At 51.1% G+C, this 27,042-nt stretch overlaps 1 protein-coding gene across 2 annotated transcripts; it reads left to right on the top strand.

Annotated features, from left to right (window-relative positions):
* The first annotated feature begins 135 nt into the window (after positions 1 to 135).
* On the top strand, positions 136 to 26,642 carry PARP9 (poly(ADP-ribose) polymerase family member 9). Of its 2 annotated transcripts, XM_072122153.1 has the most exons (9): positions 137 to 494; positions 6,707 to 7,567; positions 9,070 to 9,285; positions 16,748 to 16,963; positions 19,533 to 19,605; positions 20,990 to 21,517; positions 23,259 to 23,386; positions 23,453 to 23,624; positions 26,174 to 26,642. In XM_072122153.1, exons 2-9 carry the CDS (start codon positions 6,710 to 6,712, stop codon positions 26,461 to 26,463), a joined length of 2,481 nt encoding a protein of 826 aa, XP_071978254.1. In that variant the 5' UTR covers positions 137 to 494; positions 6,707 to 6,709; the 3' UTR covers positions 26,464 to 26,642. The 2 variants fall into 2 exon arrangements, with proteins under 2 accessions (XP_071978256.1, XP_071978254.1); XM_072122155.1 differs by lacking the exon at positions 23,453 to 23,624 and having other exon boundaries at positions 136 to 494; positions 26,174 to 26,437.
* Positions 26,643 to 27,042: the final 400 nt, after the last annotated feature.

A 27,042-nucleotide genomic window follows, 5' to 3' on the forward strand; every position in this document is an offset into this window, starting at 1 on the left:
CCCTGTGCCCCAGTATATTGTGTCGCCCCCTGTGCCCCAGTATATTGTGTCCCCCACTGTGCCCCAGTATATTGTGTCCCCCCCTGTGCCCCAGTATATTGTGTCCCCCCCTGTGCCCCAGTATATTGTGTCCCCCCCTGTGCCCCAGTATATTGTGTCCCCCCCTGTGCCCCAGTATCTCGTGGCTGCTCCCCGGGCTGTCGGCTCTGTGCCCCCGCCATCTTCAAGCGTCTCCTCCTCCGGGTGTTCGGGCGTCTCCTCCTCCGGGTGTTCGGGCGTCTTTCTCCTTTGTTTCCACTTTCACTTTCACTATTTTCAAGAAAAGGAGGAGCGAACGAGGAACAGAAACTACTACGTGCCCCCCGTGACCCGACACACCCGGACACCCCACACCGCTGTCACCCGACACCCCGTGACCCGGCACACCTGGAACACAAGAGACCCGCATGCCGAGGACACCCGAGTATCTGCAGAAAGATCCGGAGCTGTGACCGGTAAGAGCCGAAGTGTGGGAGAGAGGGACAACTACCCCCAAGAGGAGGGGAACAGGGAGAGAGGGACAACTACCCCCAAGAGGAGGGGTACAGGGAGAGAGGGACAACTACCCCCAAGAGGAGGGGAACAGGGAGAGAAGGACAACCACCCCCAAGAGGAGGGGTACAGGGAGAGAGGGACAACTACCCCCAAGAGGAGGGGAACAGGGAGAGAAGGACAACTATCCCCAAGAGGAGGGGTACAGGGAGAGAGGGACAACTACCCCCAAGAGGAGGGGTACAGGGAGAGAGGGACAACTACCCCCAAGAGGAGGGGTACAGGCAGAGAGGGACAACTACCCCCAAGAGGAGGGGAACAGGGAGAGAGGGACAACTACCCCCAAGAGGAGGGGAACAGGGAGAGAAGGACAACTACCCCCAAGAGGAGGGGAACAGGGAGAGAAGGACAACTACCCCCAAGAGAAGGGGTACAGGGAGAGAGGGACAACTACCCCCAAGAGGAGGGGTACAGGGAGAGAGGGACAACTACCCCCAAGAGGAGGGGTACAGGCAGAGAGGGACAACTACCCCCAAGAGGAGGGGAACAGGGAGAGAAGGACAACCACCCCCAAGAGGAGGGGAACAGGGAGAGAGGGACAACTGCCCCCAAGAGGAGGGGTACAGAGGGGGTGAGTGGGACAACTACCCCCAACAAGATGGGAACAGGGAGAGAGGGACGATTACCTCCACAGAAGAGCAAAAAGTGGAGGCAGAATTATAATACATTTATCTGCCCCGCTCTGTAAAGGTCACATGACCCCCTACGTATAGCCTTCATCTTTCCCTATACATACACACACAGCCCCCACCTGTATACAGCATCTCCCTGTATATACATACATGTGTCCCCTATACACAGCCCCCCTGTATGTACATACACATCTCACTATACACAGCCCCCCTGTATATACATACATGTCTCACTATACGCAGCCCCCCTGTATACAGCATCTCCCTGTATATACATACATCTGTCACTATACACAGCCCCCCACCCTGTATACAGCATCTCCCTGTATATACATACATGTGTCACTATACACAGCCCCCCACCTTGTATACAGCATCTCCCTGTATATACATACATGTGTCACTATACACAGCCCCCCACCCTGTATACAGCATCTCCCTGTATATACATACACGTCTCACTATACACAGCCCCCCACCCTGTATACAGCATTTCCCTGTATATACATACATTTGTCACTATGCACAGCCCCCCACCCTGTATACAGCATCTCCCTGTATATACATACATGTGTCACTATACACAGCCCCCCCTGAATACAGCATCTTCCTGTGTATACATACATGTGTCACTATACACAGCCCTCCTGTATATACATACATGTGTCCCTATACACAGCCCCCCTGTATATACATACATGTGTCCCTATACACAGCCCCTTGTATACAGCATCTCCCTGTATATACATACATGTGTCACTATACACAGCCCCCCACCCTGTATACAGCATCTCCCTGTATATACATACATGTGTCCCTATACACAGCCCCCCACCTTGTATACAGCATCTCCCTGTATATACATACATGTGTCACTATACACAGCCCCCCTGTATACAGCATCTCCCTGTATATACATACATGTGTCACTATACACAGCCCCCCTGTATACAGCATCTCCCTGTATATACATACATGTCTCACTATACACAGCCCCCCTGTATATACATACATGTGTCACTATACACAGCCCCCCACCCCGTATACAGCATCTCCCTGTATATACATACATGTGTCCCTATACACAACCCCCCCTTTATACAGCATCTCCCTTTATATACATACATGTGTCCCTATACACAGCCCCCCACTGTATACAGCATCTCCCTGTATATACATACACGTCTCACTATACACAGCCCCCCACCCTGTATACAGCATCTCCCTGTATATACATACACGTCTCACTATACACAGCCCCCCACCCTGTATACAGCATCTCCCTGTATATATATATACATGTGTCACTATACACAGCCCCCCTGTATACAGCATCTCCCTGTATATACATACACGTCTCACTATACACAGCCCCCCACCCTGTATACAGCATCTCCCTGTATATACATACACGTGTCACTATACACAGCCCCCCTGTATACAGCATCTCCCTGTATATACATACACATCTCACTATACACAGCCCCCCTGTATACAGCCCCCCTGTATATACATACATGTGTCACTATACACAGCCCCCCCTGTATACAGCATCTCCCTGTATATACATACACATCTCACTATACACAGCCCCCCTGTATACAGCCCCCCTGTATATACATACATGTGTCACTATACACAGCCCCCCCTGTATACAGGATCTCCCTGTATATACATACACGTGTCACTATACACAGCCCCCCACCCTGTATACAGCATCTCCCTGTATATATATACATGTGTCACTATACACAGCCCCCCTGTATACCGCATCTCCCTGTATATACATACACTTCTCACTATACACAGCCCCCCACCCTGTATACAGCATCTCCCTGTATATACATACACGTCTCACTATACACAGCCCCCACCCTGTATACAGCATCTCCCTGTATATACATACACGTGTCACTATACACAGCCCCCCTGTATACAACCCCCCTGTATATACATACATGTGTCCCTATACACAGCCCCCCACTGTATACAGCATCTCCCTGTATATACATACACTTCTCACTATACAAAGCCCCCCACCCTGTATACAGCATCTTCCTGTATATACATACACATCTCACTATACACAGCCCCCACCCTGTATACAGCATCTCCCTGTATATACATACACGTCTCACTATACACAGCCCCCCACCCTGTATACAGCATCTCCCTGTATATATATATACATGTGTCACTATACACAGCCCCCCTGTATACAGCATCTCCCTGTATATACATACACGTCTCACTATACACAGCCCCCCACCCTGTATACAGCATCTCCCTGTATATACATACACGTGTCACTATACACAGCCCCCCTGTATACAGCCCCTCTGTATATACATACATGTGTCACTATACACAGCCCCCCCTGTATACAGCATCTCCCTGTATATACATACACATCTCACTATACACAGCCCCCCTGTATACAGCCCCCCTGTATATACATACATGTGTCACTATACACAGCCCCCCCTGTATACAGGATCTCCCTGTATATACATACACGTGTCACTATACACAGCCCCCCACCCTGTATACAGCATCTCCCTGTATATATATACATGTGTCACTATACACAGCCCCCCTGTATACCGCATCTCCCTGTATATACATACACTTCTCACTATACACAGCCCCCCACCCTGTATACAGCATCTCCCTGTATATACATACACGTCTCACTATACACAGCCCCCACCCTGTATACAGCATCTCCCTGTATATACATACATGTGTCACTATACACAGCCCCCCTGTATACAACCCCCCTGTATATACATACATGTGTCCCTATACACAGCCCCCCACTGTATACAGCATCTCCCTGTATATACATACACTTCTCACTATACAAAGCCCCCCACCCTGTATACAGCATCTTCCTGTATATACATACACATCTCACTATACACAGCCCCCCTGTATATACATACACGTCTCACTATACACAGCCCCCGACCCCATATACAGCATCTCCCTGTATATACATACATGTGTCCCTATACACAGCCCCCCCACCCTGTATACAGCATCTCCCTGTATATACATACATGTGTCCCTATACACAGCCCCCCACCCTGTATACAGCATCTCCCTGTATATACATACACATCTTACTATACACAGCCCCCCTGTATACAGCATATCCCTGTATATACATACACGTGTCACTATACACAGCCCCCCTGTATACAGCATATCCCTGTATATACATACATGTCTCACTATACACAGCCCCCCACCCTGTATACAGCATCTCCCTGTATATACATACATGTGTCACTATACACAGCCCCCCACCCTGTATACAGCATCTCCCTGTATATACATACATGTGTCCCTATACACAGCCCCCCTGTATATAGCCCCCCTGTATATACATACATGTGTCACTATACACAGCCCCCCTGTATACAGCATCTCCCTGTATATACATACACATCTCACTATACACAGCCCCCCTGTATACAGCATCTCCCTGTATATACATACATGTGTCACTATACACAGCCCCCCCTGTATACAGCATCTCCCTGTATATACATACACATCTCACTATACACAGCCCCCCCTGTATACAGCATCTCCCTGTATATACATACACGTGTCACTATACACAGTCCCCCTGTATACAGCATCTCCCTGTATATACATACACATCTCACTATACACAGCCCCCCCTGTATACAGCATCTCCCTGTATATACATACACGTGTCACTATACACAGTCCCCCTGTATACAGCCCCCCTGTATATACATACATGTGTCACTATACACAGCCCCCCTGTATACAGCATCTCCCTGTATATACATACATGTGTCACTATACACAGCCCCCCACCCTGTATACAGCATCTCCCTGTATATACATACACTTCTCACTATACACAGCCCCCCACCCTGTATACAGCATCTCCCTGTATATACATACATGTGTCACTATACACAGCCCCCCTGTATACAGCCCCTCTGTATATACATACATGTGTCACTATACACAGCCCCCCCTGTATACAGCATCTCCCTGTATATACATACATGTGTCACTATACACAGCCCCCCACCCTGTATACAGCATCTCCCTGTATATACATACACGTGTCACTATACACAGCCCCCCCTGTATACAGCCCCCCTGTATACAGCATCTCCCTGTATATACATACATGTGTCACTATACACAGCCCCCCACCCTGTATACAGCATCTCCCTGTATATACATACATGTGTCACTATACACAGCCCCCACCTTGTATACATCCCCCCTGTATATACATACATGTGTCACTATACACAGCCCCCCTGTATACAGCATCTCCCTGTATCTACATACACGTCTCACTATACACAGCCCCCCTGTATACAGCATCTCCCTGTATATACATACATGTGTCACTATACACAGCCCCCCTGTATACAGCCCCCCTGTATATACATACATGTGTCACTATACACAGCCCCCCTGTATACAGCATCTCCCTGTATATACATACACATCTCACTATACACAGCCCCCCCTGTATACAGCATCTCCCTGTATATACATACACGTGTCACTATACACAGTCCCCCTGTATACAGCATCTCCCTGTATATACATACACATCTCACTATACACAGCCCCCCCTGTATACAGCATCTCCCTGTATATACATACACGTGTCACTATACACAGTCCCCCTGTATACAGCATCTCCCTGTATATACATACAAATCTCACTATACACAGCCCCCCCTGTATACAGCATCTCCCTGTATATACATACACGTGTCACTATACACAGTCCCCCTGTATACAGCATCTCCCTGTATATACATACACATCTCACTATACACAGCCCCCCCTGTATACAGCATCTCCCTGTATATATATATACACGTGTCACTATACACAGTCCCCCTGTATACAGCATCTCCCTGTATATACATACACGTGTCACTATACACAGCCCCCCTGTATACAGCATCTCCCTGTATATACATACACGTGTCACTATACACAGTCCCCCTGTATACAGCATCTCCCTGTATATACATACACATCTCACTATACACAGCCCCCCCTGTATACAGCATCTCCCTGTATATACATACACGTGTCACTATACACAGTCCCCCTGTATACAGCATCTCCCTGTATATACATACATGTGTCACTATACACAGCCCCCCACCCTGTATACAGCATCTCCCTGTATATACATACATGTGTCACTATACACAGCCCCCCACCCTGTATACAGCATCTCCCTGTATATACATACACGTCTCACTATATACAGCCCCCCTGTATATACATACACGTCTCACTATACACAGCCCCCCTGTATATACATACATGTGTCACTATACACAGCCCCCCTGTATATACATACACGTCTCACTATACACAGCCCCCCGTATACAGCCCCCCTGTATATGTTCTGTGGTGGGCACCTCTTAGACTCTTTGTCTCTCTGTGTTTGGTAGGTGATGGATCTTGTCAGGAAGGTTCCGGTCCCAGAAGAAGTCTTCCCGGTCCTGGTCAGCTGTAAGAGTGACCTGAACGACCTCTTCATCCGGCGGTTCCGGTGCACGGCTGAGGTGACCGGGCCCAGGATTGCTCCGGCCTCTGCCCCAGGGAAGGTCTATGAGAAGCATGTCCCCCCAGGGGTCCTGATCAGTGTGTGGAAGGATGACCTCACCAGGCAGGACACCGACGTGGTGGTGAACGCCGCTAACGAGAAACTGGATCATTGCGGGGGTCTGGCGCTGGCCCTGGTGGAGGCTGGAGGCCAACAGATCGTTCAGGACAGTGTAGACTGGATCAGCAGTAATGGAGAACTGGGGGTGGCCGACATCGCAGTGACCAGGGCCGGGAACCTCCCCAGCAAATACATTGTCCATGTGGTGGGACCCCGGTGGTCCCCAGGCGCGTCAGAGAAATGTGCCGCTCAGCTGCAGGAAGCCATCAAGAACGTGCTGGACTATGTCATAGGCAAGTCTCACCTGCGCTCAGTGGCCATCCCAGCGGTCAGCTCCGGCATATTCGGCTTTCCTCTTGACCACTGCGCCAATATCATAGTGAGCACCATCGTAACCTTCTGCCATGGGGCCGGCAAAGGTCATCTGAAGGAGATCCGCCTGGTGAACCACGACGACAAAACCGTGCAAGCCATGAGGGCGGCTTGTGAGCGGATACTAGGGAGCAATGAGATGACGAGTGGTGCAGCCTCCACCTCCTACTCAGCAAAAGCTAAGGGTGGCCATCAGGAAGCATCTTCAGAAACCTTCCTGTCCATCGATGGCCTGAACCTTCACCTTAGGACTGGAAAGATTGAGGATGAGAAGGTAGGTGTCGTGTCCTGCAGACCATGGGGGTGGCCTTGGAGGAGTGATCATCTGCTGCAGAGCCAGGAGCTGCATGGAAAACTGCACCTGATGATCTTCCTGCAGATCTATGGCTCGGCCACCAGGGGATGCACATAGAAGTTACCACGTGAAGGCCGGGTCTTACTATAAGGTCCTGCACACGGTTGGATTCCAGCAGACTTCTCTGAAATGGAAAATCTGCTGTGGATTAGATGTGAAATGTATGGGGTGTAAAAGTCTCCAGAGGATGGAAATTATCCTCATAGAGACGCAGGAGATACCAAGGGGGTATGGGGGGCACAGAAGAAGACACTGAGGGGAAGGGCCATACGTGCAGGTCCATTCTGTCAGCAGCCAATAGTCAGTCATCCATTATCTGCCAGCCCACCGTATATATATATACAGAACAGAAAAGACCATACAGGTGTGTGCATGAGGGGGGATACCGGGGGGAGATACAGGAGGAGACACCTGGGGGGGGGGGGGAGATACCGGGGGGAGATACAGGAGGAAACACCGGGAGGGGGAGGGGGGTGGACATACAGGAGGAGATACCGGGGGGAGATGCAGGGGGAGACACCAGGGGGAGACACTGGGGGGGATACCGGGGGGAGATACAGGAGGAAACACCGGGAGGGGGAGGGGGGTGGACATACAGGAGGAGATACCGGGGGGAGATGCAGGGGGAGACACCAGGGGGAGACACTGGGGGGGATACCGGGGGGAGATACAGGAGGAGATACCAGGGGGAGACACTGGGGGGGATACCGGGGGGAGATGCAGGGGGAGACACCGGGGGGATACAGGAGGAGATACAGGAGGAGACACCTGGGGGGGAAATACCGGGGGGAGATACAGGAGGAGACACCTGGGGGGGGGGAGATACCGGGGGGAGATACAGGAGGAGACACCTGGGGGGGGGGGAGATACCGGGGGGAGATACAGGAGGAGACACCTGGGGGGGGGAGATACAGGAGGAGACACCTGGGGGGGGGGGGGAGATACCGGGGGGAGATACAGGAGGAGACACCTGGGGGAGATACAGGAGGAGACACCTGGGGGGGGGAGATACCGGGGGGAGATACAGGAGGAGACACCTGGGGGGGGGGGGAGATACAGGAGGAGACACCTGGGGGAGATACAGGAGGAGACACCTGGGGGGGGGGAGATACCGGGGGGAGATACAGGAGGAGACACCTGGGGGAGATACAGGAGGAGACACCTGGGGGGGGGAGATACCGGGGGGAGATACAGGAGGAGACACCTGGGGGAGGGGGGAGATACCGGGGGGAGATACAGGAGGAGACACCTGGGGGGGGGAGATACCGGGGGGAGATACAGGAGGAGACACCTGGGGGAGGGGGGAGATACCGGGGGGAGATACAGGAGGAGACACCTGGGGGGGGGGGAGATACCGGGGGGTGGACATACCGGAGGAGATGCATTGCTGCAGTTCACCCATCACCCTCTTCTCTCCCCAGACTGAGGTAATTGTGAATTCAATCCCTGCAAAGTTGGACCTCACTTGTGGAGCCATATCAGCCGCCATTTACCAGAAAGCCGGGAACAGGCTGCAGAAAGAAGTCTGGGAGAAGAGTCTGTACAGCAGCAGCAAGATGATCCCCACCAGAGGCTACAACCTGCCCTGCCGACACGTCTATCACGTCATCCTATGCACCGGGAGAGAGGCCGAAAGGGTGGGGCTCCAGCACTGCACAACATCCTTATCACTGCCAGCACAGGGTCTCCATAACAGATTATACACCACCACTAGGGGGAGCTCACTACATAAAGATTATACACCACCACTAGGGGGAGCTCACTACATACAGATTATACACCACCACTAGGGGGAGCTCACTACATACAGATTATACACGACCACTAGGAGGAGCTCAATACATACAGATTATACACCACCACTAGGGGGAGATCACTACATACAGATTATACATCACCACTAGGGGGAGCTCACTACATACAGATTATACACCACCACTAGGGGGAGATCACTACATACAGATTATACACCACCACTAGGGGGAGCTCACTACATACAGATTATACAGCACCACTAGGGGGAGCTCACTACATACACATTATACACCACCACTAGGGGGGCTCACTACATACACATTATACACCACCACTAGGGGGAGCTCACTACATACAGATTATACACCACCACTAGGGGGAGCTCACTACATACAGATTATACACCACCACTAGGGGGAGCTCACTACATACACATTATACACCACCACTAGGGGGAGATCACTACATACAGATTATACACCACCACTAGGGGAAGATCACTACATACAGATTATACACCACCACTAGGGGGAGATCACTACATACAGATTATACACCACCACTAGGGGGAGCTCACTACATAAAGATTATACACCACCACTAGGGGGAGCTCACTACATACAGATTATACACGACCACTAGGAGGAGCTCAATACATACAGATTATACACCACCACTAGGGGGAGATCACTACATACAGATTATACACCACCACTAGGGGGAGATCACTACATACAGATTATACACCACCACTAGGGGAAGATCACTACATACAGATTATACACCACCACTAGGGGGAGCTCACTACATACAGATTATACATCACCACTAGGAGGAGATCACTACATACAGATTATACACCACCACTAGGAGGAGCTCACTACATAAAGATTATACACCACCACTAGGGGGAGCTCACTACATACAGATTATACACCACCACTAGGGGGAGCTCACTACATAAAGATTATACACCACCACTAGGGGGAGCTCACTACATACAGATTATACACGACCACTAGGAGGAGCTCAATACATACAGATTATACACCACCACTAGGGGGAGCTCACTACATACAGATTATACACCACCACTAGGGGGAGATCACTACATACAGATTATACACCACCACTAGGGGAAGATCACTACATACAGATTATACACCACCACTAGGGGGAGATCACTACATACAGATTATACACCACCACTAGGGGGAGATCACTACATACAGATTATAAACCACCACTAGGGGAAGATCACTACATACAGATTATACACCACCACTAGGGGGAGATCACTACATACAGATTATACACCACCACTAGGAGGAGCTCACTACATACAGATTATACACCACCACTAGGGGGAGATCACTACATACAGATTATACACCACCACTAGGGGGAGATCACTTCATACAGATTATACACCACCACTAGGGGGAGATCACTACATACAGATTATACACCACCACTAGGGGGAGCTCACTACATACAGATTATACACCACCACTAGGGGGAGATCACTACATACAGATTATACACCACCACTAGGGGGAGCTCACTACATACAGATTATACATCACCACTAGGGGGAGCTCACTACATACAGATTATACACCACCACTAGGAGGAGATCACTACATCCAGATTATACATCACCACTAGGGGGAGCTCACTACATACAGATTATACACCACCACTAGGGGGAGATCACTACATACACATTATACACCACCACTAGGGGGAGCTCACTACATACAGATTATACACCACCACTAGGGGGAGATCACTACATACAGATTATACACCACCACTAGGGGGAGCTCACTACATACAGATTATACAGCACCACTAGGAGGAGATCACTACATACAGATTATACACCACCACTAGGGGGAGCTCACTACATACAGATTATACACCACCACTAGGGGGAGATCACTACATACAGAATATACACCACCACTAGGGGGGGATCACTACATACAGATTATACACCACCACTAGGAGGAGATCACTACATACAGATTATACACCACCACTAGGGGGAGATCACTACATACAGAATATACACCACCACTAGGGGGAGATCACTACATACAGAATATACACCACCACTAGGGGGAGATCACTACATACAGATTATACACCACCACTAGGGGGAGCTCACTACATACAGATTATACAGCACCACTAGGAGGAGATCACTACATACAGATTATACACCACCACTAGGGGGAGATCACTACATACAGATTATACACCACCACTAGGAGGAGATCACTACATACAGATTATACACGACCACTAGGAGGAGCTCAATACATACAGATTATACACCACCACTAGGGGGAGCTCACTACATACAGATTATACACCACCACTAGGAGGAGATCACTACATACAGATTATACACCACCACTAGGGGGAGATCACTACATACACATTATACACCACCACTAGGGGGAGCTCACTACATATAGATTATACACCACCACTAGGGGGGGATCACTACATACAGATTATACACCACCACTAGGAGGAGATCACTACATACAGATTATACAGCACCACTAGGAGGAGATCACTACATACAGATTATACACCACCACTAGGGGGAGATCACTACATACAGATTATACACCACCACTAGGGGGAGCTCACTACATACAGATTATACACCACCACTAGGGGGGGATCACTACATACAGATTATACACCACCACTAGGAGGAGCTCACTACATACAGATTATACACCACCACTAGGAGGAGATCACTACATACAGATTATACACCAACACTAGGAGGAGCTCACTACATACAGATTATACACCACCACTAGCGGGAGATCACTACATACAGACTATACACCACCACTAGGGGGAGCTCACTCCATACAGATTATACACCACCACTAGGGGGAGCTCACTACATACAGATTATACACCACCACTAGGGTGAGCTCACTACATACAGATTATACACGACCACTAGGGGGAGATCACTACATACCGATTATACATCACCGCTAGGAGGAGATCACTACATACAGATTATACACCACCACTAGGGGGAGTTCACTACATACAGATTATACACCACCACTAGGTGGAGATCACTACATACAGATTATACACCACCACTAGGGGGAGCTCACTACATACAGATTATACACCACCACTAGGAGGAGATCACTACATACAGATTATACACCACCACTAGAGGGAGATCACTATATACAGATTATACACCACCACTAGGGGGAGGTCACTACATACAGATTATACACCACCACTATGGGGAGCTCACTGCATACAGATTATACACCACCACTAGGGGGGCTCACAAGATGCAGATTATACACCACCACTAGGGGGGCTCACTACATACAGATTATACACCACCACTAGGCGGAGCTCACTGCATACAGATTATACACCACCACTAGGGGGGCTCACTACATACAGATTATACACCACCACTAGGGGGCGCTCACTACATACAGATTATACACCACCACTAGGAGGAGATCACTACATACAGATTATACACCACCACTAGGGGGCGCTTACTACATACAGATTCTACACCACCACTAGGGGGAGCTCACTACATACAGATTATACACCACCACTAGGGGGAGATCACTACATACAGATTATACACCACCACTAGAGGGAGCTCACTACATACAGATTATACACCACCACTAGGGGGCGCTCACTACATACACATTATACACCACCACTAGGGGGAGCTCACTACATACAGATTATACACCACCACTAGGAGGAGATCACCACATACAGATTATACACCACCACTAGGGGGAGCTCACTACATACAGATTATACACCACCTCTAGGGGGAGCTCACTACATACAGATTATACACCACCACTAGGGGGAGCTCACTACTGACAGATTATACACCACCACTAGGGGGAGATCACTACATACAGATTATACACCACCACTAGGGGGAGATCACTACATACAGATTATACACCACCACTAGGAGGAGCTCACTACATACAGATTATACACCACCACTAGGGGGAGCTCACTACATACAGATTATACACCACCACTAGGGAGAGATCACTGCATACAGATTATACACCACCACTAGGGGGAGATCACTACATACACATTATACACCACCACTAGGGGGAGCTCACTACATATAGATTATACACCACCACTAGGGGGGGATCACTACATACAGATTATACACCACCACTAGGGGGAGCTCACTACTGACAGATTATACACCACCACTAGGGGGAGATCACTACATACAGATTATACACCACCACTAGGAGGAGCTCACTACATACAGATTATACACCACCACTAGGGGGAGCTCACTACATACAGATTATACACCACCACTAGGGAGCGATCACTGCATACAGATTATACACCACCACTAGGGGGAGATCACTACATACAGATTATACACCACCACTAGGGAGAGGTCACTACATACAGATTATACACCACCACTAGGGAGAGGTCACTACATACAGATTATACACCACCACTGGGGAGATCACTACCTACAGATTATACATCACCACTAGGGGGAGATCACTACATACAGATTATACACCACCACTAGGAGGAGCTCACTACATACAGATTATACACCACCACTAGGGAGAGGTCACTACATACAGATTATACACCACCACTAGGGGGAGATCACTACATACAGATTATACACCACCACTAGCGGGAGATCACTACATGCAGATTATACACCACCACTCGGAGGAGCTCACTACATACAGATTATACACCATCGCTAGGGGGAGATCACTACATACAGATTATACACCACCACTAGGGGGAGATCACTACATACAGATTATACACCACCACTAGGGGGAGGTCACTACATACAGATTATACACCACCACTAGGGGGAGGTCACTACATACAGATTATACACCACCACTAGGGGGAGATCACTACATACAGATTATACACCACCACTAGGAGGAGATCACTACATACAGATTATACACCACCACTAGGGGGAGGTCACTACATACAGATTATACACCACCACTATGGGGAGCTCACTGCATACAGATTATACACCATCACTAGGGGGGCTCACTACATGCAGATTATACACCACCAATAGGGGGGCTCACTACATACAGATTATACACCACCACTAGGCGGAGCTCACTGCATACAGATTATACACCACCACTAGGGGGGCTCACTACATGCAGATTATACACCACCACTAGGGGGCGTTCACTACATACAGATTATACACCACCACTAGGGGGAGATCACTACATATAGATTATACACCACCACTAGGGGGAGCTCATTACATACAGATTATACACCACCACTAGGAGGAGATCACTACATACACATTATACACCACCACTAGGGGGAGCTCACTACATACAGATTATACACCACCACTGGGGGGAGCTCACTACATACAGATTATACACCACCACTAGGAGGAGCTCACTACATACAGATTATACACCACCACTAGGGGGAGCTCACTACATACAGATTATACACCACCACTAGGAGGAGATCACTACATACAGATTATACACCACCACTAGGGGGAGATCACTACATACAGATTATACACCACCACTAGGGGGAGCTCACTACATACAGATTATACACCACCACTAGGAGGAGCTCACTACATACAGATTATACACCACCACTAGGGGGAGATCACTACATACAGATTACACACCACCACTAGGGGGAGCTCACTACATACAGATTATACACCACCACTAGGGGGAGCTCACTACATACAGATTATACACCACCACTAGGGGGAGATCACTACATACAGATTATACACCACCACTAGGGGGAGATCACTACGTACAGATTATACACCACCACTAGGGGGAGATCACTACATATAGATTATACACCACCACTAGGGGGAGATCACTACATATAGATTATACACCACCACTAGGGGGAGCTCATTACATACACATTATACACCGCCACTAGGAGGAGATCACTACATACAGATTATACACCGCCACTAGGAGGAGCTCACTACATACAGATTATACACCACCACTAGGGGGAGCTCACTACATACAGATTATACACCACCACTAGGAGGAGATCACTACATGCAGATTATACAACACCACTAGGGGCAGATCACTACATACAGAATACACACCACCACTAGGGGGAGCTCACTACATACAGCTTATACACCACCACTAGGGGGAGATCACTACATACAGATTATACACCACCACTAGGGGGAGCTCACTACATACAGATTATACACCACCACTAGGGGGAGATCACTACATACAGATTATACACCACCACTAGGGGGAGCTCACTACATACAGATTATACACCACCACTAGGGGGAGCTCACTACATACATATTATACACCACCACTAGGTGGAGATCACTACATACAGATTATACACCACCACTAGGGGGAGATCACTACATACAGATTATACACCACCACTAGGGGGAGCTCACTACATACAGATTATACACCACCACTAGGGGGAGCTCACTACATACAGATTATACACCACCACTAGGGGGAGATCACTACATACAGATTATACACCACCACTAGGGGGAGATCACTACATACAGATTATACACCACCACTAGGGGGAGATCACTACATACAGATTATACACCACCACTAAGGGGAGCTTATTAAGGCTACATTCACATGGCCGTTGGGGGACATCCACCACATATATGTCTTATATACGCCCCCCACCCCCCCGAATGCCAGCATTCGGCACACAGAGCAGTACAGCAGCGGTATGGTGCAGCACACATGCAGCATCGTACCGTTCCGTACCCTGGGAAAACATAGGACTTGTCTTATCTTTCCCCGTAATACAGGGCCATGTATCTCTATGGAGAGGGGCGGGGGTGAGCAGCCCTTCCTCCTCCTCCCCCATGCACACCGTGCTACGGTACGGCAGGCACACGTTCATCTGAATGTAGCCTAATACACATACAGTACCAGTTTTATATACACACCTCTAGCACATGTGTTCTGGCGCCCCCTGCGCTGCTCATGGAGTGTTTTTGTTCATGCTGCAGGATTGTGCTGCTGCAGTAATATATGCGCCCGGCTAAGCTGTAATTCGCTCCTTTTGTTGCACATTTTTCCTGTTTTGTAGGACACATAGATGTATATAATGTACATCCTCCATTCTCTAGTGTGTCAGGTCAGATGTTGTGGGCCCCTTGAAGCTGCGGGCCCCATAGCAGCTGCTATTCCTGTAGTTCCGCCCCTGTTCTCTACATTTCTGATGTTTCAGACTCTACGGGAGGTGACCCGGGAGTGTCTGACCATGGCTCATCGTTACGGGGCTCCCTCCATCTCATTCCCGGCTCTGGGGACCGGTAATATTGGTTTGCCGAAGCAGATGACAGCCGATATCATGGTGCAGGAGGTTCTGGAATTCGCCAGAGGAAACAAATGCAAGATGGACGTGTATTTAATAATCCATCCACAGGACAGGGAGACGCTGCAGGTATTTGTTACTGCAGCATAAAATGTTATGGAGGACTTGTATGTCATAATGGGGTGCATTGTACATGTCAGGTCTTGTGGGCTTTTGTGTGCATGCTCCGCGCATGTGTCCCGGGGGAAGCATGCTCTGTGCATGTGGGGAGTGGTGGGCATGTTCTTCTCATGTGGGGCATGTTGGCATCCTCTGTGCTTGTTGGGCATGGTGGGCATGCTCTGCATATGTAGGGTGTGGTGGGCCTGCTCTGTGCATGTGTGGTGTGGTGGGCCTGCTCTGTGTATGTAGGGTGTGGTGGGCCTGCTCTGTGCATGTGTGGTGTAGTGGGCGTGCTCTGTGTATGTAGGGTGTAGTGGGCGTGCTCTGTGTATGTAGGGTGTGGTGGGCCTGCTCTGTGTATGTAGGGTGTGGTGGGCCTGCTCTGTGCATGTGTGGTGTGGTGGGCCTGCTCTGTGTATGTAGGGTGTGGTGGGCCTGCTCTGTGCATGTGTGGTGTAGTGGGCGTGCTCTGTGTATGTAGGGTGTAGTGGGCGTGCTCTGTACATGTAGGGTGTGGTGGGCCTGCTCTGTGCATGTGTGGTGTAGTGGGCGTGCTCTGTGTATGTAGGGTGTAGTGGGCGTGCTCTGTGTATGTAGGGTGTGGTGGGCCTGCTCTGTGCATGTGTGGTGTGGTGGGCGTGCTCTGTGTATGTAGGGTGTAGTGGGCGTGCTCTGTGTATGTAGGGTGTGGTGGGCCTGCTCTGTGCATGTGTGGTGTAGTGGGCGTGCTCTGTACATGTAGGGTGTAGTGGGCGTGCTCTGTACATGTAGGGTGTGGTGGGCCTGCTCTGTGCATGTGTGGTGTAGTGGGCGTGCTCTGTGTATGTAGGGTGTAGTGGGCCTGCTCTGTGCATGTGTGGTGTAGTGGGCGTGCTCTGTGTATGTAGGGTGTAGTGGGCGTGCTCTGTGTATGTAGGGTGTGGTGGGCCTGCTCTGTGCATGTGTGGTGTAGTGGGCGTGCTCTGTGCATGTAGGGTGTAGTGGGCCTGCTCTGTACATGTGTGGTGTAGTGGGCGTGCTCTGTGTATGTGTGGTGTGGTGGGCCTGCTCTGTGCATGTAGGGTGTAGTGGGCGTGCTCTGTGCATGTGTGGTGTAGTGGGCGTGCTCTGTGTATGTAGGGTGTGGTGGGCATGTTCTGTGCATGTAGGGTGTGGTGGGCCTGCTCTGTGCATGTGTGGTGTAGTGGGCGTGCTCTGTGTATGTAGGGTGTGGTGGGCCTGCTCTGTGTATGTAGGGTGTGGTGGGCCTGCTCTGTGCATGTGTGGTGTAGTGGGCCTGCTCTGTACATGTGTGGTGTAGTGGGCGTGCTCTGTGCATGTGTGGTGTAGTGGGCGTGCTCTGTACATGTAGGGTGTAGTGGGCGTGCTCTGTGCATGTAGGGTGTAGTGGGCCTGCTCTGTACATGTGTGGTGTAGTGGGCGTGCTCTGTGTATGTAGGGTGTAGTGGGCGTGCTCTGTGCATGTAGGGTGTAGTGGGCGTGCTCTGTGCATGTGTGGTGTAGTGGGCGTTCTCTGTGCATGTAGGGTGTAGTGGGCGTGCTCTGTGCATGTAGGGTGTAGTGGGCGTGCTCTGTGTATGTAGGGTGTAGTGGGCGTGCTCTGTGTATGTAGGGTGTAGTGGGCGTGCTCTGTGTATGTAGGGTGTAGTGGGCGTGCTCTGTGTATGTAGGGTGTAGTGGGCGTGCTCTGTGTATGTAGGGTGTGGTGGGCCTGCTCTGTGCATGTAGGGTGTAGTGGGCGTGCTCTGTGTATGTAGGGTGTAGTGGGCGTGCTCTGTGCATGTAGGGTGTAGTGGGCGTGCTCTGTGCATGTAGGGTGTAGTGGGCGTGCTCTGTGCATGTAGGGTGTAGTGGGCGTGCTCTGTGCATGTAGGGTGTAGTGGGCGTGCTCTGTGCATGTGTGGTGTAGTGGGCGTGCTCTGTGCATGTAGGGTGTAGTGGGCGTGCTCTGTACATGTAGGGTGTAGTGGGCGTGCTCTGTGCATGTGTGGTGTAGTGGGCGTGCTCTGTACATGTGTGGTGTAGTGGGCGTGCTCTGTGCATGTGTGGTGTAGTGGGCCTGCTCTGTACATGTGTGGTGTAGTGGGCGTGCTCTGTGCATGTAGGGTGTAGTGGGCGTGCTCTGTGCATGTAGGGTGTAGTGGGCGTGCTCTGTGCATGTAGGGTGTAGTGGGCGTGCTCTGTGTATGTAGGGTGTAGTGGGCGTGCACTGTGTATGTAGGGTGTAGTGGGCGTGCTCTGTGTATGTAGGGTGTAGTGGGCGTGCTCTGTGTATGTAGGGTGTAGTGGGCGTGCTCTGTGCATGTAGGGTGTAGTGGGCGTGCTCTGTTATAAGTAGAAGCTATGCAGTTGTGACCTCAGGACGTGTCTCTGGGATTTATTAAAACTTAGAGAACTATCTGGATAAAAGGAAAATGCAAATGAGTTTAGGGTGTGAGGGGTGTGTTATCCCATCATGCAGCATTCCGGGGCAGGGCGGTGTAAGGGGGGCTCTCAGTGTTTGGGGAGTCACTTTCATCTTTCTTCCTTGCTTAAGGTTTTTCAGGCGAAGCTCAAAGCGTCCGGGATCAGGAAAGAGCAGAACATAGAGGGGAGCGCGAGCCGCACAGGTGAGGCCGGGGGGTCTGTGGTGTATGGGGGCCTCCTCTCTCCTCTGTCTTGTAGTGTGGGGGTTGGGTTATGGGGGTCTCCCCCCTACTTTATCTTATATCTTGTAGTGTGGGGGGCTCCGGTTATGGGGGACTCCCGCCTCCTTTCTCCTCTGTCTTATAGTGTGTGTGGGGGGGGGTCTGGTTATGGGGTCTCCCCTCTCCCCCCTCCTCTGTCTTGTAGTGTGGAGGGCTCGGTTATGGGGTCTCCCCTCTCCCCCCTCCTCTGTCTTATAGTGTGTGTGTGTGGGGGGGGGTCTGGTTATGGGGGTCTCCCCTCTCCCCCCTCCTCTGTCTTGTAGTGTGGAGGGCTCGGTTATGGGGTCTCCCCTCTCCCCCCTCCTCTGTCTTGTAGTGTGGAGGGCTCGGTTATGGGGTCTCCCCTCTCCCCCCTCCTCTGTCTTGTAGTGTGGAGGGCTCGGTTATGGGGTCTCCCCTCTCCCCCCTCCTCTGTCTTGTAGTGTGGAGGGCTCGGTTATGGGGTCTCCCCTCTCCCCCCTCCTCTGTCTTGTAGTGTGTGTGTGTGTGGGGGGGGTCTGGTTATGGGGGTCTCCCCTCTCCCCCCTTCTCTGTCTTGTAGTGTGGAGGGCTCGGTTATGGGGTCTCCCCTCTCCCCCCTCCTCTGTCTTGTAGTGTGGAGGGCTCGGTTATGGGGTCTCCCCTCTCCCCCCTCCTCTGTCTTGTAGTGTGGAGGGCTCGGTTATGGGGTCTCCCCTCTCCCCCCTCCTCTGTCTTGTAGTGTGGAGGGCTCGGTTATGGGGTCTCCCCTCTCCCCCCTCCTCTGTCTTATAGTGTGTGTGTGTGTGTGGGGGGGGGTCTGGTTATGGGGTCTCCCCTCTCCCCCCTCCTCTGTCTTGTAGTGTGGAGGGCTCGGTTATGGGGTCTCCCCTCTCCCCCCTCCTCTGTCTTGTAGTGTGGAGGGCTCGGTTATGGGGTCTCCCCTCTCCCCCCTCCTCTGTCTTGTAGTGTGGAGGGCTCGGTTATGGGGTCTCCCCCGTCCTCTCTCTTCTGTCTTGTAGTGTGGGGGGTTGGGTTATTGGGGTCCCTCGCCTCCTCTGTCTTGTAGTGTGGGGGATTGGGGTATGGGGGTCTCACGCCACCTCTCTCTTATGTCTTGCAGTGTTGGGGGCTCCGGTTATAGGGGTCTCCCGTCTCCTTTTTCTCCTGTCTTGTAGTGTCGAGGGGCTCAGGTTATGGGGGTCTCGCATTTCCTCTCTCCTCTGTCTTGCAGTGTTGGGGGGTCAGATTATGGAGGTCTCCAGCCTCCTCTCTCTTATGTATTGCACTGTTGGGGGCTCGGATTATAGGGGTGTCCCGCCTGTAACACCCTCTCTTTGTTCTGCAGGTCTGGCGCCCTCTGCTGGTGAGATGTGTGTGAATATTGCAGGAGGGTGCAGTGAGGATGTGGCGGAGGCGGGGGTCTGGCTGTGGGGTCTCCTCTCCTCTCCGGGGCCCTTCCTTATACACAACAATCTGCTGCTGCTCTTTGGAAGTAAAGAGTTTGGAGCTTTGGCATCTGCTGCAGATTGTGCCCACGTGGAGGAAGAGCTGAGCGGTCCAGGGGCCACCCTGAGGATCGGGGGTCCTCTGCCAGACAGGGTGAGGGCGGTTGTACAGGCGGAGCGCCTCCTCCTGGAGGTCCAGCAGGACCTGGCGGAGGCTCTGGAGGAGGAGCTGCTGGAGGTCTCTGTCATCTGGATCTATGAGACCCAATCAGAAAGTCACAGATACCCAGTGGGAGCCGCCAGGGAGCTGGAGCGTGCCCACGCCACCCAAACCAACGTCACCCTGAGAGGGACCCCCTGGCACATGGTGGACATGAAGAATCTCACAGCCAAAGATGGGCACCGCACCTTCACCATCCGCCGCATCTGTAAGTGATGAGAATAAAGATCATTTACACAACTACTGGTACCGGCACACTGCGGGGCACAGCTACAGGTACCGGTACACTGCGGGGCACAGCTACAGGTACCGGTACACTGCGGGGCACAGCTACAGGTACCGGTACACTGCGGGGCACAGCTACAGGTACCGGTACACTGCGGGGCACAGCTACAGGTACCGGTACACTGCGGGGCACAGCTACAGGTACCGGTACACTGCGGGGCACAGCTACAGGTACCGGTACACTGCGGGGCACAGCTACAGGTACCGGTACACTGCGGGGCACAGCTACAGGTACCGGTACACTGCGGGGCACAGCTACAGGTACCGGTACACTGCGGGGCACAGTAACTGGTACCGGTGCACTGCGGGGCACAGCTACTGGTACCGGTACACTGCGGGGCACAGTAACTGGTACCGGTGCACTGCGGGCTACTGGTACCGGTACACTGCGGGGCACAGTAACTGGTACCGGTGCACTGCGGGGCACAGCTACTGGTACCGGTACACTGCGGGACACAGCTACTGGTACCGGCACACTGCGGGGCACAGCTACTGGTACCGGCACACTGCGGGGCACAGCTACTGGTACCGGTACACTGCGGGGCACAGCTACTGGTACCGGTGCACTGCGGGGCACAGCTACTGGTACCGGTGCACTGCGGGGCAGAGCTACTGGTACCGGTACACTGCGGGGCAGAGCTACTGGTACCGGCACACTGCGGGGCACAGCTACTGGTACCGGCACACTGCGGGGCACAGCTACTGGTACCGGTACACTGCGGGGCACAGCTACAGGTACCGGTACACTGCGGGGCACAGTAACTGGTACCGGTGCACAGCTACTGGTACCGGTACACTGCGGGGCACAGCTACTGGTACCGGTACACTGCGGGGCACAGCTACAGGTACCGGCACACTGCGGGGCACAGCTACTGGTACCGGCACACTGCGGGGCACAGCTACTGGTACCGGTACACTGCGGGGCACAGCTACTGGTACCGGTACACTGCGGGGCACAGCTACTGGTACCGGTACACTGCGGGGCACAGCTACTGGTACTGGTACACTGCGGGGCACAGCTACTGGTACCGGCACACTGCGGGGCACAGCTACTGGTACCGGCACACTGCGGGGCACAGCTACAGGTACCATCACAATGCGGGGCACAGCTACAGGTACCATCACACTGCGGGGCACAGCTACTGGTACCGGCACACTGCGGGGCACAGCTACTGGTACCGGCACACTGCGGGGCACAGCCACTGGTACCGGCACACTGCGGGGCACAGCCACTGGTACCGGCACACTGCGGGGCACAGCCACTGGTACCGGCACACTGCGGGGCACAGCTACTGGTACCGGCACACTGCGGGGCACAGCTACTGGTACCGGCACACTGCAGGGCACAGCTACTGGTACCGGCACACTGCAGGGCACAGCTACTGGTACCGGCACACTGCGGGGCACAGCTACTGGTACCGGCACACTGTGGGGGACAGATACTCATGCGGGGCTGCTGTTGGGCACGGCGATAGCTGCCGGGATGCTGTGGGGCTTGGCTATAGATGCGGGGCACAGCTGTAGGTGCAGGTTTGCTGGCAGTAGGGCTCTTGCTGCGGGGCTGCTGCGGGGTACGGCTGTAGATACCGGGCTGTTGCGGGGTAAGACTATAGATGCTGGGCTGCTGCGGGGCATGGCTTGTAAGGTTGATTTTTTTCCTTCAGGTTTAGGGGGGTCTCTCCCGAGCACTTGGACTTTTGAGGAGTCATGGACCAGAGAGGTCGATCCGCGGAGTCGGGATTTTGAGGATCGGCGTAAGGAGTTTCAACAGGCGGGTCTGACACTACTGAAGGTAACTTCTCCCCTGTGCCCCTCCCCCCTGACATAGGACCGCCTCTTCATGTTCTTCCCTTTGTAGATGGAGAAGGTGCAGAACCAGCGGCTGGCCAATGTCTTTCAGCACAAGAAGGAGGCGGTGGAGCGGCGGGAGGGGCGGCCCAGCACCCAGCACCTCTATCAACTGGTCCCTGCACCCTACTGGAGGGACATCTGTAAGGGGGGCTTCCACAGAATCTATGCCACGCCCACAGGTCAGAAGAGTCACATGACTCCAACTAATGAGCGGCCTGGCTACAGGGAGGGGGACGGGTGACACACAGGTATTGCCCCAGAGGGCTCCCATAGAGGAGAACCTGTCGTAGGGACGTGTACCCCTCTCCCTGACCCTGGGGTCCCTCCACTTCCAAACCTTCTCAAGGAAATTGGATGAGATGTGGCAAGTTGTGACCTATTTTGCACTTTCCACATAACTTTCTCTGGAAAAGGGAGTGATCACCAGGTCTTACCCCATTACACTACCACCCCCATCAGTTTAGGGATGAAATGTCCTTAGAGTTCTTTCCTTTATGTGAAATGTTATCCATTTGCTCAAAGTCAGGTTACAATGAGCAGAGAACAGTCAGATTTGCCTGAGATGAGTCAAGTTTAGAGGCTGCAGGGGAAAGTCATTCCAGACGTCCCCATCTTCTGTTCTATAGCTCTAGACACATGGTTCTGGTGTCGTCTTAAAGTCTCATCTTTCAGAACGCAACAGGCTGCTAGTTCTGTGAGCTACTGAACAGGGTATGTGCAGATATTAACTCAGTTCTCAATGACCCAATTGTCTGAACCTCAGTGTTAAATGAGGTTAAATTATCGCTATTGTTCTATGTATTTTTAAATGTAGTTAAACGTTACCGATAACTATACTTTATTGTGTCAAAGTGATTATTCCCAAAATACGTCACTCAGGACACCAGAAGGACTCAGGGTGATTCTTATAAAAAGTCTCCTTTATTGCTGTCATGCAGAATCCAGGATACAAGTAACTTGCACAGGTTATCAGTCACGTGTCTGTGTCAGTCAGTGTTTCATTGAGAATAAGTTCTGGTGATGGCCGGGAGGCTTCCATCTTTTCCTGTAGCTCTTCATCCACCTGTCGTGTCTCTTCCATGTGTCTGTGAGAGCATAGGAGTTCTAGCTGTGAGAGACGTCCAGCTGTCTAGCTGTCGCATCCTCTCGGTCCCATCCTCTCGGTCCCATCCTCTCGGTCCCATCCTCTCGGTCCCAGCCTCTCGGTCCCAGCCTCTCGGTCCCAGCCTCTCGGTCCCAGCCTCTCGGTCCCAGCCTCTCGGTCCCAGCCTCTCGGTACCAGCCTCTCCGTGTGTGTTGTAGTGTTGGACGTTCTGTGTCCCTATATATGGTATTTGTATATATATATATATAGGCTTGATGCAATGTACAGGAGCCCATCCCTATGTCAGCAGGGTGCTATCACTTTAACTCTTCATGGTCTAATACTAATGAATATTGTAGTGCTTTAACACACAGAACTACAAGGATGATGAGATCTGCAGGGTGAGATTCTTATCTTTTATATGACAGCAGCAGCAAGTTTCTAGATGCTACAGAACAGTAGATAGATACCCCCATGAGGTCACATGTGAGAGGTATGTTATGTGTAACATGTATGATGTATTTCCTTCCTCTATGACGTGCAACATGTATGATGTGTGCCCTCTATGACGTGTAACATGTATGACGTGTAAGATGTATGATGTGTGCCCTCTATGACGTGTAACATGTATGACGTGCAACATGTATGATGTGTGCCCTGTATGACGTGTAACATGTATGACGTGTAAGATGTATGATGTGTGCCCTGTATGACGTGTAACATGTATGACGTGTAAGATGTATGATGTGTGCCCTGTATGACGGGTAACATGTGTGATGTGTGCCCTGTATGACGGGTAACATGTATGATGTGTGCCCTGTATGACGGGTAACATGTGTGATGTGTGCCCTGTATGATGTGCACTTAGCCCCGGCACCCCTGAGGACGCCACACAGTGGTGAAACATGTCGGGGGGCTCTAGTGTTCTGTTAGGTTTTAGATAGCAGCAGGAGGACTCTAAATTACTATTCGTACTACTAGTGTTAGAAATAATGGCAATAAACGTGTGATTGTGGTTGTGTGAGTGGCATGGGAATCCAAATACCCAAAGTATGAAAGTGTGAATTGGACTGATAGATGTCTCTGGAGAATATAGTGAAATAGAAAGAGCACTAGTTGGGTGCGATCCATGGATACATTGACGCATTAGTTAACTTGCAACAGTATAACAATTACCAACTGTATAAATAGAAATACTATTCATTGGTGATATTCAGTGATACAAAAGCCCCATTTATCTGACCAATACGTCTGGCAATTATGGCTAACTAGTGCGTCATTTGGAAAAGGGGTAGAAGGTCTTCTGCCAAAGATCCACATAGTGGTGTGTCCCTGTACAATCTTCTTTGGGGACATAACTTCGCACTATATTCTATATAGCAACAGCACTATGGTCCCATGCTCACAAAACATCCCTATGAATATATTGTCCGATCTGAGTCCCTGTTTGTAGACTTTTAATGTTTTTCCTTCTTTATAAGTGTCATCACTAAACCACAAATTTTAAAATAAACAAATAAAAGTTATAAGTTTCATGGGGAATATAATTACCCCCACATATATGACTAATGGGTCTTGTATGACGTGTAACATGTACAACATGTGTCCTGTATGACATGTAACATGTATTACGCTCTCTCTCAGAATCCAGGTACAGTTCGGGGATCTACTTTAAGAAGCTCCTGCAGAACCTCTTGCAGCGCTTCCATGTGGCGGAGAAGTCGGGGCGCCTGTATGTGCTGCAGGCGGAGGTAGTGACCGGCACGGTGGGGAGATGCAATAGGAATCAGCCGGTGCTGCGCTGCGCGGGGTCTGATGCTCTGCAGGTGTATGAGAGCCTGCAGGACGGGGGGAAGCCTGCCGATCATTGCACTATATTTGATCGTTTCCATGCAAATCCGCTGTATGTGTTCACCTGCAGAGGTAAGGAGTAACGCTCTGCACAGCGACCGCACACCTCAGTGCCTTATGTCAGGTGACGTGCGGGGGAGGGGCCAGGCAATGACTCCACCCCCGATCCGCTGCACCGCCGCCATCTATAATCTCATGTGATTTCTCAGACATAAAAAATAAAAAAAAATCAGGGAAATAATAAAATCTCACAATTCAGAAACTGTTCCCCCAGTGCAGAAATTATTCACATGATTAAAACTTCAAACACAGAAGGAGGAGGAGGAGCTACTATAACCTGCAGATATTACATGACATGTGCAGGGTCGTGTGCACTAAGGGGGTCATTTACTTACCCGGTCCAGTCACGATCCAGCCGCGCGTTGTCCAACGAGGATTCAGGTCCTGTGTGTACTATGTGCGGTGTGTACTATGTGCAGTGTCCTGTGTACTATGTGCAGGGTGTGTACTATGTGCAGTGTCCTGTGTACTATGTGTAGTGTGTACTATGTGCAGTGTCCTGTGTACTATGTACTATGTGCAGTGTGTACTATGTGCAGTGTCCTATGTGTACTATGTGCAGTGTCCTATGTGTACTATGTGCAGTGTCCTATGTGTACTAT

Source organism: Engystomops pustulosus, chromosome 8 (genome assembly GCF_040894005.1).
Source record: "Engystomops pustulosus chromosome 8, aEngPut4.maternal, whole genome shotgun sequence".
NCBI lineage: Eukaryota > Metazoa > Chordata > Amphibia > Anura > Leptodactylidae > Engystomops > Engystomops pustulosus.